General features: G+C 40.5%; 1 protein-coding gene across 1 annotated transcript in view; it reads right to left on the bottom strand.

Moving 5' to 3' along the window:
* Positions 1 to 8,430: 8,430 nt before the first annotated feature.
* Positions 8,431 to 18,602, bottom strand: part of nup214 (nucleoporin 214) — an 83,379-nt gene continuing 73,207 nt past the window's right edge. The window contains exons 32-34 of the mRNA XM_017702901.2: positions 15,727 to 15,866; positions 11,228 to 11,261; positions 8,431 to 9,460 (exon numbers count right to left, since the gene is read on the bottom strand). Coding sequence (XP_017558390.2) covers positions 9,424 to 9,460; positions 11,228 to 11,261; positions 15,727 to 15,866 — 211 coding nt within the window. The 3' untranslated portion in view covers positions 8,431 to 9,423. The remainder of the gene's footprint in view (positions 9,461 to 11,227; positions 11,262 to 15,726; positions 15,867 to 18,602) is intronic.

The following is an 18,602-nucleotide window of genomic DNA, read 5'->3' as shown; positions in this document are numbered from 1 at the left end:
GGGAGGAAACCGGAGGAAACCCACGCAGACATGTGGAGAACATGCAAACTATAGAAAGGACCCTGGTCGCCCGGCCGGTATATCGAACCCAGGCCCTTCTTGCTGTGAGGTGACAGCGTTTTGATTTATAAAGCCATCCTTGCTCACTTCAGAGTCATTTCTGTTCGGCATTTCCAAAAGTTGAACCCTGTTGTAAACAACAACGTCAATATATTTACTATATGAACATTTTTCTGCTCAACGTCACTGAACTCTCTTAATTAGAAGGTCAAAATATGAATATTGCTACATGCAAGCTAAAACTGTGTTTTTCAAAAATTTCAGACTTCCCTTCACACTGACTTCAATGTTAGAAGTTCAGATGCTATAAATTTGCGTGTCAAAGCTAAACATGCGCATCACTCCTGTCTACTGATCTTACACAGTTAGAATGTCTAACAATTTTACACGTAATTATAATGTATAAATAAAACTCGAGACCGAGACCAGGAGAGACTCGCTGTGGCAACATCTGGCACGTGTTGCAAATCCCTTCCAGCTTGATAAAAAATTCAGTAAAAGGCATAGCCACGTCTGCTCAAGGCCGCTGGAACATCCTGGCCGACAGAAGCGGCCCTGACCTCCATTAATAAAACATCACTGACGCTTTATCTCATTTTACTGAAACCTTCCAGCTTCGGACAGATTATCATCCGGGAGGGATTTGCGGAGATGTGGAGGGAGGTGAAGGATGGAGGGATTAAGGGAGGTGGGTCAGCAGTAGCGAGCTCCTGTCACAGACTGTGTGTGTCAAACACAGGAAAGGTTTCCTGCCCAAAGGCTCTGCAGTCCACATTTACAGCAGATTACCATCCATGCAAACCAGTGTCCAGGCATATCGGTCTGGTGTTAAAGGGAAACTTCAGTGGTTTTTAACCTGACTTAGATACCTCGAAATTTGCCCATTTTAACACACTTACTGTTTTCTTCCTGAATTTAACACATTGAGAAAAAACGAAACACAAAAACGTGGCCTGTCCAAAAATTATGGAGCCCCTGAAGGGACGTGGTGTATTTTCAGGTAAAAATCTGGTGCGCACAAGGTTCTACACACAATACTATGTGATGTGCACCAGATGCTATCAGATACTATGTGGTGAGCCCCAGGTACTATGTGGTGACACAATACTATGTGGTGAGCACCAGATACTACCATATACTATTACCAGATACTATGTGGTGAGCATCCATTAATATCTGATACTATGTGGTGAGCACCCACTACTATTAATTGAGCACCCAATACTATCAGTTGAGCACTAGATAACATCAGGTGAGCACCCGATACTCTGTAGTGAGCACCCGATACTATGAGGTGAGCAGTGAGCACCAGATACTATAATAATAATAATAATAATTAATAATTCTTTATTTTTATATAGCGCTTTATCAAGCACCCAAAGAGGCTTACAATTCAAAGTACATAGATAACACACTTAACACAGACAACAAGAGCACAATAATACAAACAAAAACACAAGGCAGTATATGGGAGGTCATATAAAAGAGCATAGCAGACTGAGGGCAGGTTATAAGTTTGGTGAGGCAGACCAGATACCATGTGGTGAGCACCCGATCCTATAAAGTGAGCATCAGATACTATCAGGTTAGCACCAGATACTATGTGGTGAGCATCCATTAATATCTGATACTATGTAGTGAGCACCCACTACTATTAATTGAGCACCCAATACTATGTGGTGAGCACTAGATACCATCAGGTGAGCACTAGATACCATCAGGTGAGCACCAGATACTATGTAGAGAGCACCAGATACTATGTAGAGAGCACCAGATACTCTGTGGTGAGCAGTGAGCACCAGATACTCTGTAGTGAGCATCAGATACTATGTGGTGTGCACCAGATACTATGTGGTGAGAAAAAAAATATATATATACACATTGTGGTTTTGATAGTATCTGGGGTGCACCAGATTTTTACCAAAAAAAAAAAAACCCCACCACATCAGGGGCTCCATAGTAAATTAATAAATATTATGCACTATAATTGGCAGAAATAATCTCATATTTTAGTCTGTTCTCTGTAGAGGGTCTGCAACAACACGTCACTTAACCAGGGGTGTGCAAACTATTGCACACAACTGTATGTGTTTCACAGTAATGTTTAATAAAAGAATTCAGCATCTGGCCACACTAAAAGCAGAACCGTGCAAACAGTTCACTGCAAAGCTGTCACTACAACTTGTGCTCAGTAGAAAATACAGATGCTGTGAAAAACTATTTCTAGAAAGTTTCTCAACCAAGCAGATCATCCTATTGAAATTAACTGTTCCATAACTGCCAATGTTTACCATTACAGTGTACTACTGTTCATACCACTAACTAAAACTAAGCTGGAAACCAAAATAAAAACAAAACACAAAACAAACCTGTCAAAACTGTAACAACCCCATTGTACAGTATGCTAACAAAAACAATGAACTCTAAAGTCACTTAGAAGCTAATTGGGCAGCTGATAAAGCAGCTGTCCACTGACATCTAATATAAGCCAGTGGCTTTTCTGTTCTTATACTAAGTTCAGGGAACCGTGCTGACTTTATTTTTCCATGGTAATCAATCACACGGTATGGATGCATCAGATAGAGATTAGTTTGAAGACAGTGAAGTTCACCTTTAACTCCCTTTCATCCAATGTGTGGCAGTTCAAAGCCATAAAAACTATCACGTTGCATCCAATTACATACAGACTGCACCGTATAGCACACTGCAGCGTACTTTTTCACTGGGCATGCATCTGAAACAAAAATGGCTTTTAACTGTGTGCTTTGAAGCAGATAAGACTGTGGATGTATGCAGCCGTAGGCTTCAGCAATCTAAATCAGCAAACTGATATACATCAAAGCCTAGATAGGCTTATCTTCACAGCATGCAGCCCAAAAAAGGGACTCAAACTCAGAGATCAGAGAATGAAACTGAAAAGGTCTCCTTTGACACTAATGATAACTCATTCACTTCAGCAGCTTGTGATATATATATCTCACACCTCCTAATTATTGAATTCTGGTGTTTGGCAGTTTGCTGGATGAGCCTGGGTTTGGTAAATGCCAGGAAAACATTCCCAATCTGACTGCATTGTGCCAACTGGAAAGTTTGGTGGAGGAAGGATAATACTATGGAGTTATTTTTTCAGGGGTTGGTCTATAGGCCCCTTAGTTGTAGTGAAGGGAAATCTTAATAGCTCAGCAGACCAAGACTTTTTGGACAATTCTGTGCTTCCAACTTTGTGTGAACAGTTTGGGGAAGACCCTTTTCTCTTCCAGCACGACTGAGCCTCAGTGCATAAAGCAAGGTCCATAAAGGCCTGGCTGGGTGAGTTTGGTGTGGAAAAACTTAACCGGTCCACACAGAACCCTGACCTCAACCCCATCAAACACCTTTGGTATGAACTAGAACAGAGACTGTGAGCCAGGCCCTCTCAAATGCTGTTCTGGATGAATGGGCAAAAATCCCAATACACACTCTCCAAAATCTTGCAGAAAGATTCCCAGAAGAGTGGAAGCTGTTATAGCTGCAAAGCGGGACCAACTCCATATTAATGCCTAAGGGTTTAGGACGGGATTCAAAAAAGCTCCAGTAGGTTTAATGTGTCATTGTCACAATATATCTGCTTTAATATCTCCTGTCCAGTGGCGGCGTGTTTTACACCACTCCATCTAATGCTTGGTAACGTAAGGCTTGTGTGCAGCTGCTCGGCCATGGAAACCCATGCTATGAAGCTCCTGGTGCACTACGCGCCTCAGCACTCAGCAAGCCGCTCTGTAACTTTACGTGGTCGGACACTTTGTGGCTGAGTTGCTGTGGTTCCTAAAACATTCAGTACTCACAGTTGATCACGGAAAATGGAGAAGTGAATAAATTTCGCAAACTGACGTGTTGCAGCGGTGGCATCCTATTACAGCACCACACTCCAATTCAGTGAGCTCTCCTTCACAAATGTTTGTAAAGACAGTCTGCATAGTTAGGTGCTTGTTTTTCATACACTTGGGGCAACGAGACTGAATGAAACACCTGAATTCAGTGATTAAGAGGTGTGTCCCAATGCTTTGGTCCATATAAAGTGTCCACTCTTTACTCTCCAGCCCTTTGGACAGTGTTTTAAGCCTGGAGTATATGTGACCAGGCTAATACATTCATCTGAGCGAGATCTTATATAGAAAGTTTAGATGTAATAACACTAAAACCCTCGCTGATCTGACCTTCTCATCACACTCAACATACAGTGTGTCAAAAGTGAGAGTTAATCAAGGCAATCCTGCAAAAACATCTGTACTGTGATAAAGGAAAGGCCTTAGAATGAGTGAAAACCAGCAGCGAAGAAGAAAAACATCAAAACACAAAAGCACTCACACAAAGCTCTGCTGGAAAGCTGTTGGAGGGTCTGTGCTGGATTTGATGGAGCTCTGTCTGAAAAGGACATCCTGAAGGACACAACCTCAGAAGGTCAAACAACATCCTTCAGATTCATCTGAATAAAACTGAATGATGCGTGGAGTGCTCCACATCACTGCTCCAGTGGGTCTGTTCAGTAGCTAAAGCCAAAGTCAAAACACGTTAGCGCATCTTCTACAGAGAATTCACTTAGTTAGCATTTTCTGCACATTTTTGTGCACAGTTTAAAACATACACTATAAAATGTGCCATAACCTTTACAACAGCCTAATTGTGTGCTTCTATCCCCCTTAATATGTAAAACAGAGGATAAGCAGAATATGTTAACTTATTTACACTTAGATCAACCAACTACAACATGGAATTGGACCAGGAGCGCACACACTTACACATACAACTGTATTAAATCATGTTTGAGTGTTCAGCAACCCAGTTGTTAAGAAGAGCCAAATTTTGTCCTTTCAACAAAATCAAACAACCTTGAGAGCCACATTTCATGTCCATTTTACCATCTTGGCTGTGAATATGTCTCAGTGTGTGCTAATGAGCTAATACAGGCTAAAAATACTATATAAACGAAAACGCCAACTTACTTTGCTCGCCGTAGCCTCTTATCTCGAATCCCCAGTAGGGGACGTTTTTTCGCAAAAGTAGAAGTTTCTTGTAAAATATCTCAATTTTCGACTGAAGTCAGCTTCTTGTTCAATTTTGCCGTTCCACCTTAAACGGTGCCTGAGGAGCCAGAATGTAGTTAACTGCTTCATCATTTAAGGTGGAACGGGAGAATTCAAACGAGAAGCTGACCTCAGCCTCGCGACTTTTTAGTGTTTCACAGTTTCTCGTTGCAGATTAAACGTATCGGGAAACCAAATGGAGCGATTACAAACGCAAATATGTTCATTCGTCTCCAAAATATCGATGTTCGCCTCTCTTTGTCGGTTCGTTAGCTACTAGCTAGGCGAGACTTGACTCTGTTGCTATGGTGACCAGCAGACAGCGCGCCAATCTTCAGGCTCAGCAGTTATGCATTAACTCCAGTGTTAAAGGCCATTTATTGTTAAAACTGTGTTTGAACGATCAGCAGAGCTTTATTTTACTGCAAAGGAGAATCATTTTATTTTTACCTAAAAGTCTGATTCGGCTGTGGAGCCACAACAGGGCAGTAAAAGAGCCGCTGACCGCTAGTTCAGTGTGTCACTCTTTACCTTTATTGCAGCGTCCGTTATTTTCAGGGGACTTACTTTCAGTTTCTCAACGAAATCTGCAGACACACCTGCACAGTTCAGTCTTAGGAGATGGTTGAACATTCAGAAAAAAACTTTACATGTTCTTTCCGTTGCTGTTTTGTTGCATTTCTTAATTGTATGGCTGTATTTTGTGTAGTAAGCGTGCAGAGACACAACACCGAGAAACACAACGACCCGATATCGAAGCCTCTGTGTTCAGCTGTGCACTGCTACCCGCTGCTCCTTCCCTGTTTTCTACGTTAGCTGCCAGAGAACTTGTAGAGAGGAGAACTCCTACTCTGCAATGTCTTCCACTTTTCTCAAACGCTAGAGGGCGCTCCCGAGTGAGCCCAAAACGAATGGGTTGATATTAAACATTTTTAATGTAAATTAATGCAATAATTTCCTGAACACAGAACAGAATGAAACATTTTAACACCACTGTTATATTTTTAAAAGCTTTTAAACTCGAGTTATTGGAGTTTAAAACGGCGCCTCGTGTTGGCCCATGACGTCGGTGAGCATGAACAGCCAATGAGCTGTTCCGCTTGCCAATCAATCATCCCGCTCTAGCAGTAAAGCCCCGCCTCCTGCTGCCCAAAAAACCCGTTTGCTGTAGAAAATAAGGAAATACACTCACCGGCCACTTTATTAGGTACATTGCTAGTAAAAGGTTGGACGCCCTTTTGCCTTCAGAACTGCCTTAATTCTTCGTGTCATACTTTCAACAAGGTGTTGGAAACGTTCCTCAGAGATTTTGGTTGGTTATTTGAGTTCCTGTTGCCTTTCTATCATCTGGAACCAGTCTGCCCATTCTCCTCTGACCTCTCACATCAACAAGGCATTTTCCTCTACACAACTGACCGCTCACTGGATGTTTCCTTTTTTGGACCATTCTCTGTAAACCCTAGAGATGGTTGTGCGTGAAAATCCCAGTAGATCAGCAGTTTCTGAAATACTCAGACCAGCCCGTCTGGCATCAACAACCACGCCACATTCAAAGTCCCTTAAATCCCATTTCTTCCCCGTTCTGATGCTCGGTCTGCACTTCAGCAAGTTGTCTGGACCACCTCTACATGCCTACATGCATTGAGTTGTGTCCGTGTGATTGGCTGATTAGCTATTTGTGTTAACAAGCAACAACAAGTGGCCGGTGAGTGTATATTGGTGATATTTCTTCGTTTTTTAGTGAAATACATCCTTCTACTTTATAAAATTAAAGAAACGTTCTGGGCGAGTGATTAGAAACTATTTTAACTTTTCTTTTTTAGCCTTTGAGCTCCATTCACTCCCATTCATTGAGGCCTCACTCGCAGGCACCCTCTGCTGGTTAGCCATCCTGGTTTTGATATAACGGGAGGAATAGGAAGCGGCCAGGCTCCTCATAAACCGGCTCTGTTACAACTCTGCAATGTCTTCAGAGTTTCTCAAACGCTAGACGGCGTTCCCGAGCAAGTCCAAAATGAATGGGTTAAGATAGAGCATTTGAGCAAAATCATAGTTTATAAATGCTTTAACATGTTTAATGTAAATGAGTACAATAAATTCATGAACATTGAAATACCAGAAAACATTTTAACATCGCTGTTATATTCTTAAGAGCTTTTAAACTCGAGCTATAGGAGTTTAAAATAGAGCCTTATGTATGTCAATGACAACAGTGAATGCGAACAGCCAATGAGCTGCTCCGCTCGCCAATCAATCAGCACTCGGTAGCAATAATGCCAGCGTTCTGGTGCCCAAAGCACCTTTTCTGTAGAAAAAAGGAAATATATAGATGTTTTTTTTAGCTTTTCAGTAAAATACATCTTTCTACTTTCTTAAATTAAAGAAACATTCTGGGCAAGTGATTTGAAACTATTTTAACTTCCTGTTTTTAGCCATTGAGCTCCTTTTACACCCATTCATTGAGGACTCGTATGGGGGTGCCCTCTGCTGATTAGCAGTCCAGTTTTTAACATAATGGGGGAAATAGGAAGTGGCCAAGCTCCTCATAAACAGGATCTGGCAGCTTCAACCATAAAATGGAAATACCTAAAGACTTTTTTTTTTTCGTATTTGTTCTCATGTTAAATGCACTTCCATCGTAATCTTTTTATTGTGTTATCTTTTTACCAGCAAAAAATTTATCCATTACATCTTTCTTGCAGTGTTTGACTATTTTCTTCAAACTTCTTGGTTTCTGTCAAGTCCTTTTTATTCAATATGACAAAATATGTATAAGAATTTGCAGATGTGAACCTAGCTCGTGATAATGAACGACAAAAACAACAAACCAGCCACAGTATTAGCTGTATAAAGTGCAGAAGGTGGTGCAGTCCAGACAGAGAATGAAGTGGAGATATGAAGTCTCTGCGGGTCACATGGAGTGACCGGAACATTCCTGTTAGCGCTGTTTGCCAGCAGCTCCCCATTCCACTGCAGTAAGAAGAGCGAGATAAGGACCTGGGTGACAATGACATACTCCATCACAGCCTGGCTGGCATTTGGAAAATAAATGGCTCAGAGAACGCAAGCGTTCCTCACAGGCACTGATATTAAAGTAGCCCATAATAAGCATTCATAAAATTTAATATCTATACAACAGAGCTTAGAGTCATTTCTGCTTATCTTGTTGCCTACATCTGTTATGTTGACTACAGTTAATATAATATTAGACTTACAGTTCCAAATTCATTTGTTAAAAAACAAAAAAGGAAAAAGAGAAACATGAGAAGTCATTAATAAACAAATAATCAAAACTGCAAAGCGAGACTGATATCAGCCAAGTTTATTTGCTTGTATTTTCATGTTTAAAATATATTTCCCAATGAAAAAAAAAACTGAGCTCATCTATTTTGTTATATTGAAGCAGAAAACTGTAAACATTTGGAACAGAAAGAATCTCCAATTATTTCTTCACGCTGGACATATTTACTGAAAAAGACTTTCACGGAACCCTCATTATTTTTCTGTGAAATGCTTTGGGATTTAATGTATTCAAAAAGACAAAAAGAAAAGATGAATCCCAGAGAGAAAAGAGGAATCTGACTCCTTTACTATGTTATATCTTGAAGCAGAAGCATCGACAGCTTGACCAAAACCAACTACTGACCACCAAAACTGCAGAAGGGAATGTTTATTCTCTGGATAATACAGCAAACATAACATGCTAATCAGTGCCTATTCACTCACTGCAAAATGATACAACGGAGAGAGAAATGATCAAATATCTTTTAAATATATTTCTCATCACAAGTTTAAGAATATTATAGTTTATTTTTAATTTTAAGAATATTCTAAAAAATTATATAAGCTATTTCTTGCCATTTTACTTTTTAAGTATTTTCATCTGGTGAAATTCTTGTTCCATTGGCCTATAATTTTGCTTGCTTCCCCAAAGACTGCTTAAAATAAGCATCTGCCAATGCAATAATTTCACCAGATGAAATTTCTTAAAACATGAAAAATCTCTTTTAATAAAAGTTGAATAATTGTAATATACATAGTATTATCACAATATAATATTCACTTCCAATGAGAAATGTAAGATATATAAAGTGATTTGAGATGACTTCACTTGCCACGATATCATTTTGCAGTGCTTTCATAAAATGTGAGCAGTATTAGCTGTTCCTTTAATCTTTAAGCAGTCCCGCACACCGTCATTCTGATTAAACACGCTGTCAGTTCACGCCAACCTTCCCTTTCCTATAAGCCAAAGAGGTGTGATGATCGAGGGTGAGAACACTGGCAGGTTGTCCAATCGCTAACCTCTCCAGCCACCAAAGGTTTGATTACTAGACCTGGAAGAAAAAATAGGAAAAAATATAAAAGTTTGAATCAAATGCATTTACAAATATAATTTTTTTCTGCTTTCTATTTTAGTAGAGGTAGTAATTCAATGTCCGTGTCATTGTTTTTTTGGCATTACTGACGGACTGTTATCCCACACATGCTCCACCCACAAACGCATTCTTTCACAGCAACTGTTGCTAGGATGGGCAGGCTGTCAAAAATCCTATTCAATCAAATGGACGTAACATGGAGTTTCCAGTTTAAAATGCTACACTAGTGAGCTGGACTGAGAACAGATTGAAACAGATTATAAAAGACTGGGCGTCTCACACTATCAGAACAGCTTTTATGCACTTTTAGGGCAGCTGAAATATTGAGGATCACACACTACTCAACTTTTAAGCAGGTGCTGAACCAAACTCACAAACTCACTGAACTTGAGTGAACCCTTGCAAACAAAGGAGGAACGGCCGCTGCCGTTTTGTCAGCCGTTTGCACTGACACAGTAAAGAAGCTGCAGGTAAACATATTTAAGCGGAGATCATGGAGTTAAAGATGTGATCAGTGTGGTATTTTTTTTAGAGTTTTAAATGTACATAAACTTGACTGAGTTTGTACCTTAAATTAAGCTCATTAAAAAGCTTCGCTCCATATGTGAGTGACTTTTTTCACCATTTTTCTATGTTTACTTGCTGTATTTTCTTCTTTAGCCCTCTCAGCTTTCAGTGGCTCTTGCCGGAGTCTGTTCAGACTGAGTCACTGACCAGTTCACACGAGATTTCGCTCAGTTGGGTTGATAAAATCAAACGTGTTTGATAAACTCAGACTGGTCTGAAACGCGATCAGGAGGCCAAAAATCAGAGTCTGCGTCCCCTCATACTACTCGACTCTGTCAACTCTGACTGACCCAAGAACTGAGTCTGGCTGAGTCTGTAACTAGTTTAAGAATCTGCAGACTAGTTGGCTCTAGTACAGACTCAGTCAGCCAAAATGGGGCTAAAATCAGTGTGAAAGTCAGGTAGTGTAACTCTGCCTCAAGGCAGATCGGAAACAACAAAGAATGAGCCACTACGAAGAAATGAATCATAAAAATATAGCTATTTTGGCTAAAAATGAGCTGAATGGGATTTTATCAGCATTCAGTAAAGCTTCAACACAGTACACTCTTAAGAAAAGATGATTTTTCAAGCATTCTTCAGTATTGTCAATAGTTTTATATAGAACAATCAAATAGCAATCAAATGAAATGGTTCTTCAGACTGTATATGGATATATATAGAACCCTTTTTAAAAAATGGTTCTAGAAAGCACCAATAAGGGTTACAAGTGTGACACTAACAACAGGAGAACCCTTTTTGGTGCTGCATAGAACCATATACAACACATTCTCTGTTGATCTGAAGAATTGTTTCACAATGCAAAAAAACATTTAGGCACACAAATAGTTCTTTGAGTGTTCATGGTTCAATATAGAACCACCGTCTTTCCTAAAGAACCCTTGAAGAACCATCTTTGTGTAGAACATTGATGGTCAATTATGCTGGCATAACAGTGTTCTTTGTAATCTTCTAATTAGTACCGCACGAATTCAGCATAAGTAAACACATTTCCCACGCTGAATGGAAGAGTGCTCAGTAGAGAACAGTGAGATTAAGGTAATACTGATAACAGCAACTGTTCAACAGTCTACATATTTCTAGTCTGCTCAGATAAACAACAATGCGCCAGGCCATGTCAAAGGGTCCTCTGTGTGAGATATAGTAAGCGGGACTTACTGATTGGTGCTTGGGCTCCCGAAGCCTCCGAAACCTTCAAACAAACAAATAAGGAACATGCTTTAAAAAAACGAAAAACAATATATCAAGAATTTTTCCTGCTTTAACTAAAAACATTTTGCCTATGCCTCTTTAACTTAAACCAGAATAGATTTTAAAGATATCTCTGCCATGACCGTCTGAAGTGTTGCAGTAATTAATTACAGCGTGTAGAGCAAAATTACCAGTGTGCAGATTTACCACGACAGCGGCTGACATTCAGCAACATCTACAGCATTGCAGAGGCGCAAAGCCTGCCAGCCCACTGTACCATACCTGTGTTTGGCTGTGGGACATCTATAATTAACTCACTCATTTGGGTTGTGCGCTTCTGTGGAATAAACTAAAGCTGCCAATGTTGGAATACTAGTATGTGCTGGTGTGATGAGGAGCATTCTGATGTTTGCTGGACAATGCTGGCATCTGGAAGACAATGTTGATGTTTGCTGGAGAATACTGGTGTTTGTAGGACAATGCTGGCGTTTGATGGGGAATGCTAGTGTTTGGAGGACACTGATGGTGTTTGCTGGGGAGTACTGGTATTTGGAGGACAATGTTGGGGTTTGTTGGAGAATACTGGTGTTTGGAGGACACTGATGGTGTTTGCTGGGGAGTACTGGTATTTGGAGGACAATGTTAGTGTCTGTTGGAGAATAGTGGCGTTTGAAGGACAATATTAGTGTCTGTTGGAGAATAGTGGCGTTTGAAGGACAATATTACTGTCTGTTGGAGAATAGTGGCGTTTGAAGGACAATATTACTGTCTGTTGGAGAATAGTGGCGTTTGAAGGACAATGTTAGTGTCTGTTGGAGAATAGTGGCGTTTGAAGGACAATATTACTGTCTGTTGGAGAATAGTGGCGTTTGAAGGACAATGTTAGTGTCTGTTGGAGAATAGTGGCGTTTGAAGGACAATATTAGTGTCTGTTGGAGAATAGTGGCGTTTGAAGGACAATATTACTGTCTGTTGGAGAATAGTGGCGTTTGAAGGACAATGTTAGTGTCTGTTGGAGAATAGTGGCGTTTGAAGGACAATGTTAGTGTCTGTTGGAGAATAGTGGCGTTTGAAGGACAATGTTAGTGTCTGTTGGAGAATAGTGGCGTTTGAAGGACAATATTAGTGTCTGTTGGAGAATAGTGGCGTTTGAAGGACAATGTTAGTGTCTGTTGGAGAATAGTGGCGTTTGAAGGACAATATTAGTGTCTGTTGGAGAATAGTGGCGTTTGAAGGACAATATTAGTGTCTGTTGGAGAATAGTGGCGTTTGAAGGACAATATTACTGTCTGTTGGAGAATAGTGGCGTTTGAAGGACAATATTACTGTCTGTTGGAGAATAGTGGAATTTGACGGACAATGTTAGTGTCTGTTGGAGAATAGTGGCGTTTGAAGGACAATGTTAGTGTCTGTTGGAGAATAGTGGCGTTTGAAGGACAATGTTAGTGTCTGTTGGAGAATAGTGGCGTTTGAAGGACAATATTACTGTCTGTTGGAGAATAGTGGCGTTTGAAGGACAATATTACTGTCTGTTGGAGAATAGTGGCGTTTGAAGGACAATGTTAGTGTCTGTTGGAGAATAGTGGCGTTTGAAGGACAATGTTAGTGTCTGTTGGAGAATAGTGGCGTTTGAAGGACCATGTTGGTGGAGAATGCCTGCGTTTGATGGGGAATGCTGGTGCATGGCTGTCACTACTGGTATCTGGTTGTCAAATTTGGTGTTTTCATGACAATGCTAATGTTCGGTGAACAGAGTTGGTCTTTGGTAGACAGGAATGGTGTTTGGTTAGAACATTTTGGCGTGTGGTGGACAATGCTGGGGTTATTACTGATGGTGTTTGGTGGGCAATATTTTTTGTAGTGAACGTCTGTGTCTGGCGGACCAAACACTAAACACAGGCAACAATGACACATTTGGATTAAATGAGGCAAAAGTGGGAGATGTGGATTTTCAGGTTTGTTCTCCACACATCGTTTAAAAATGGGCCATCCAGCTGATTTATTCTGGGCGCTGAGCACAGGGCCAGCGCTGAATGTGGGTTAATAAAGAAACCCAGCACTTAGTGCACTTCAAACGCACGGCCATGCCAGAACACAGCACAGAGAAGAGGCAGACAGAGAGCGTGTGCTGTAATTGATATTTACTTCAGGCTAATGGGAAGAGCACTGAAGCTTGCTAAGCGTTTCCTTGAGGGACTGGGCAATTCCTCTGGCAGCACTTCAGACATGCTTATTTGTTTCCCTTTCATTCGCTCATTATTACATGGCACAATGGGAGGCGTGAAAGTTGAGGCTTAAGCAAAGTAATCCACACAATATTCTGGTTGTTTCCATTAATCTCTCAACTGTGTTTTGGCACATTTTATTAAAAGAAGAGATAATCAAAAACAAATGAAATTTCATCTTCTCTATGAAGCAGCAGTGATTGTTTTGCATGATGTTTATTATCATTTTAAATTCATAGGGCGTTTTCAAACTTTCAATGTCTCAAGTGGTCTCAAAGTTCCAAGTCACAGTTTTCTGCGCATATACAAACACTTGTTTTGTAGTGCAATAAATTCTTGCATTGTGAAAACAAAACTGTTCCAGTGTGCTTCACCTTTGGTTTTATGGTTAAAGTTACTCTTCCAGCACTTGGAGGGTAAAAATAATATTCAGGAGAGCAGCTGACTGTAGGTTTGTGTGACCTGCTGAAGAGGTAGCACCTCTAACATACTAAAGGAATAAGCCATGAGAGCCCATGCGTTAATCTTATGGTTAAAATGTGTTGAATGTTAAAATGTTAATCGGTGCAAAAATCACTGTAATGCACACCCTCAAGTGGCTCACTCGTTTCATAAAACTGAGTAGCAATATAATTAACTATTATAAAATAATAGAATATAACAACACACACTCTTCAATAAAAATGATTTTAATCAAAGATTACATGAGCAATGGCAACCGTTTAAAGGTTTTTAATAGCTAGGCACCATTACAGTATTCCACCACTGCTCTGAACGTGGCTCAGCCAATCAGATCTGTTAATCTGACAAATTTCCTCTATGAGAAATATTAACAGCATTTTTGAAAATCCGCCTTCTCACCCTTTGGTAAACCAGTTCTGAACCAGATGTGTGCTGTCTTGAGTTCATTCTCCACCCAAGTACCTTTGAGTCCTCTCAATTATAGGGTGTTTAGCCGCCAAATGCTACAAGCAAGCTAACGCTCCCGTGCAAAGCAAAAGACAAAGTAAATCTATGAACTTTGACTGCCAAAGCAACTTAACTATCACATCTGACAACTATTTTGGGGAGGTTGCCAGGTGTATGATGTTGATTCAGTGCGCAGCAGTGTTAGCTTGCATGTAGCAACAGTCATATTTTGACTCTTTAATTACCTTGTAATTGAGGATCATGAGTCACTTGAAAAACGTTTACACCAAAAAGTATTGGCTTTTTTCAATATTTTTTTCAAATTTTCAAAATATTTTTGCCAAAGAGGAAAAAAAGCCTAGACCCGGAGTTCCCAATATGGGCATGACTCAGACTACAGAATAATGCATGACTTCATTCTCTATTGTCTGTTGTGAAAACAAAGCACCAAGTTCATCTGAAGCTGGTTGCCTTGTATGACAATCTCACAGTTAATTTAAAGAGAACTATGTGTGAAAACCCCCTTACAGTAATCACTTGGGGCTGTTTGGGGGTTGGGTTTGTTTGTGGGTCTGTTTAGAGGTGTCTAAGTCTGTCTGGTCCCATCACATATGCCCAGAAATCCATGACTGTGTGATCTCAGATTGAAAAGCTGAAACTGCCAAAATGAACCAAAACAAGATCTGAACAGCCATTTATTGACATTTTTGCTGCAAAACATTTTTATTTATTTATTGTAAGTCTTATTAGAGGCTTCCTCGCTATTCGTTTTCCAGTATGCTCTGCAATCTTTGAAAGGCCATTTATTGTTTAGTAGTTTTCAATAATCTTCAATAATTCTAAAAAGATTATTTGATAAAGCGTCAAAATTATGCAAGCCTGATGATTTCATAATTATACTGCCACCAAACATGGTGGATGGATCTGGCCTATATTTCATGTTATTATTACAAGGAATTTATTGAACTCTGAATACATATAATACTGGCTTTGGTATCAGCAGATATGTACCTAAAAAATACACTGGATATCATCAAAATAATAGACAGACAAAGGAACTCTAATATAATCAATAAAGACTGCGGGCTTTATACAATTTATCAAAACAATCACAATCTAGAAGTTACAAAGTTCTAAAAGCACCATTTTTGCCAAATACTGAGACTGAGAAAGGATTTAGTGCATGGAAACAGTCCAGAGGTGTTAAATCTTTTAGACGGTCCATTACTTGCTGCTCAGACAAACCCTATAAACTTTACCATGGCTGTTGAGAGTGAAAACAGAGCAATCACTCAGGCAGACGGCGATGTGGCATTTCAGTGTGAAACTCACCTCCGGAAGAGCCAAAGGCCGAGAAGCCGGTGCTCTGGGCTCCGAACCCTGGGTTCTGTTGAGCCAGGTTGCCGAAAGACGGGGCGTTGCTCTGATTAGCCAGAGCACCGAAGGTGGGGCCACTGGATGGGGAGACAAACCTGCAAGAGAAGACAAAGATATGCTTTTTTTTTTTTAAAGTACAGGGTGGGCCATTTATATGGATACACCCAAATAAAATGGGAATGGTTGGTGATATTAACTTCCTGTTTGTGGCACATTAGTATATGGGAGGGGGAAAACTTTTCAAGATGGGTGGCGACCATGGCGGCCATTTTAAAGTCGGCTATTTTGGATCCAACTTTAGTTTTTTCAGTGGGAAGAGGGTCGTGTGACACATCAGACTTACTGAGAATTTCACAAGAAAAAAAATGGTGTGCTTGGTTTTAACGTAACTTTATGCTTTCATGAGTTATTTACAAGTTTCTGACCACTTATAAAATGTGTTCAAAGTGCTGCCCATTGTGTTGGATTGTCAACGCAGCCCTCTTCTCCCGCTCTTCACACACTGATAGCAAGAAATGCTAGCGCAGGCTTCCAGTATCCGTAGTTTCAAGTGCTGCACATCTCGTATCTTCACAGCATAGACAGTTGCCTTCAGATGACCCTTCAGATGACCTCTGAAGTTCAGTTTCAGAAGTTGCGTTTTCTGTTTTTCACCATTCAAGAAATTCCAACTACATATGTGAAACTGTGCTCAACAACATTTTTCTATTTCCTTTTCTCAGTAAAGCTACATGTCCTTTCAGACTCATAGCGCTGAGTTGTCTTCTCACAGTGGAAGGATGGACAAAAACACCTGTGGATGTTTTCAGATCTGAAGCAGCTTGATTTCTGAAAGATGTAAGTGCTGCTGAGACAGTTTTGGTGCCTACCAGGTCATTATACCCATATTCCTTTGTCTTTCTTCTTCCTTACCCAAGTGGTTTAACTTATATCTCCTCATAAATATTTTCTGAAAACTGATTAACTTGTATTTAATACTTTTGCATAGTACCTTTCATATAAATGTATGTATTAAAATGTATAAGCCAAAGAAATACTCCTGAATAATAGTCTGAACAATGTTTTTAATCATTTAAAAACTTACAACAAAGACATCAAGAGAATAGAAGGAGACAGAAGAGAGCCAGAGAAGCCAGAGAGCCAGAGAGAGAGAGAGAGCGAGCCAGAGAGAGAGAGAGAGAGAGACAGAGAGAGAGAGAGCCAGAGAGAGAGAGAGAGAGAGAGAGAGAGAGAGAGAGAGAGAGAGAGAGCGAGAGAGAGCCAGAGAGAGAGAGAGAGAGAGAGCCAGAGAGAAAGAGAGAGAGCCAGAGAGAAAGAGAGAGAGCCAGAGAGAAAGAGAGAGCGACAGAGAGAAAGAGAGAGCGACAGAGAGAGAGAGAGCCAGAGAGAAAGAGAGAGCGACAGAGAGAAAGAGAGAGCGACAGAGAGAGAGAGAGAGCCAGAGAGAAAGAGAGAGCCAGAGAGAGAGAGAGAGAGACAGAGAGAAAGAGAGAGCGACAGAGAGATAGAGAGAGCGACAGAGAGAAAGAGAGAGCGACAGAGAGAAAGAGAGAGCGACAGAGAGAAAGAGAGAGCGACAGAGAGAGAGAGAGAGAGCCAGAGAGAGAGAGAGAGCCAGAGAGAGAGAGCCAGAGAGAGAGAGAAAGAGAGAGAGAGAAAGCCAGAGAGAGAGCCAGAGAGAAAGCCAGAGAGCCAGAGAGAGAGAGAGCCAGAGAGACATCAGCCCCTCCCCCTTTATCAAATACAGGTGTCAGGCGGAAAGGCCGGACAAAAATACCATTCACCTCCAACCCCAATATGGGAGCCAATATTTGGCACTGACCTTCCTGTCAACTAATAGGTCAAACTGGACGATTGCTGGTGCTAAACAAGGACAGTGCTAAATCGAGGCTGTGCTGCTGTTATCGGGGATGACGCGGCTGTTCAGAAGGGGCTAATTTTCCACACGATAATAGTTCGATACAAATCTGAGCTGCTCTAATGCATAGAAACGTCCTCTTAATCTACACTAAGATATCTTTTAGCTTAAAAACAAACATTTCAATTATACAAAAGTATGGCTGTTCTGATAAAAACACGTCTAACTGACAAAACCATTTAAAAACCAACACCAGTGAAGTGAGAAGTTTCAAACCAAGGGGAAAGTTTGACGAAGGTGTTGCCATGTTATCTTATTCGGTTGCTAAGGTGTTGCTATGTTATCCCAGGTGGTCAGTAAGATGTTGCTTGGCCACTGCTATGGAAAACCAGGAGGTGGCTAAGGTGTGTTAGGCTGTTGCTATGGTATCCCAGGTGGTCACTAATTTGTCGTTAGTTCGTTGATGTCAGCCCAGATGGTTTTTTAAAGATGTTGCCAGGCTGCTGATATGGAATCCTAGGAGGTTGCTAAGGTGTTTGGCTGTTGCTATGGTACCCCAGGTGTTTGCTAAGTTGTTGCCAGTCCGTTGATGTTAGCCCAAGTGGTCACTAAGATGGTGCTCGGGCAACAAATAATGTCTGATTCCCTGGATATAATCCCTTTAACCTCTTCAACTCCTTGAGAACACTGGTGGTTCCAAAACATCATATTCTTCATAAATTTCATATTTCATAAGCTACATTCAGAAGGTGGGCTGAGAGATTTAACGGTCTTCTTTCCAGTCAAACAGATGGGTGATGTAATTTTAAACCTTTATAATAAAAGCAGCTGAATTTTTTTTTCTACTAAAAGTAGAACGGCATCTCTTCAGTGATCTGCTCTATTTGTATAAAATAATACAAAGCACGTCCAAGTTTTCTGGCTTTCAACAGTAAATTGTAAGTATATAGCAACATGTGTACGATCATGAAAC

The sequence above is a fragment of the Pygocentrus nattereri genome, chromosome 23 (genome assembly GCF_015220715.1).
Source record: "Pygocentrus nattereri isolate fPygNat1 chromosome 23, fPygNat1.pri, whole genome shotgun sequence".
Lineage (NCBI taxonomy): Eukaryota > Metazoa > Chordata > Actinopteri > Characiformes > Serrasalmidae > Pygocentrus > Pygocentrus nattereri.
This window is presented reverse-complemented; position numbering and strand designations above follow the sequence as displayed.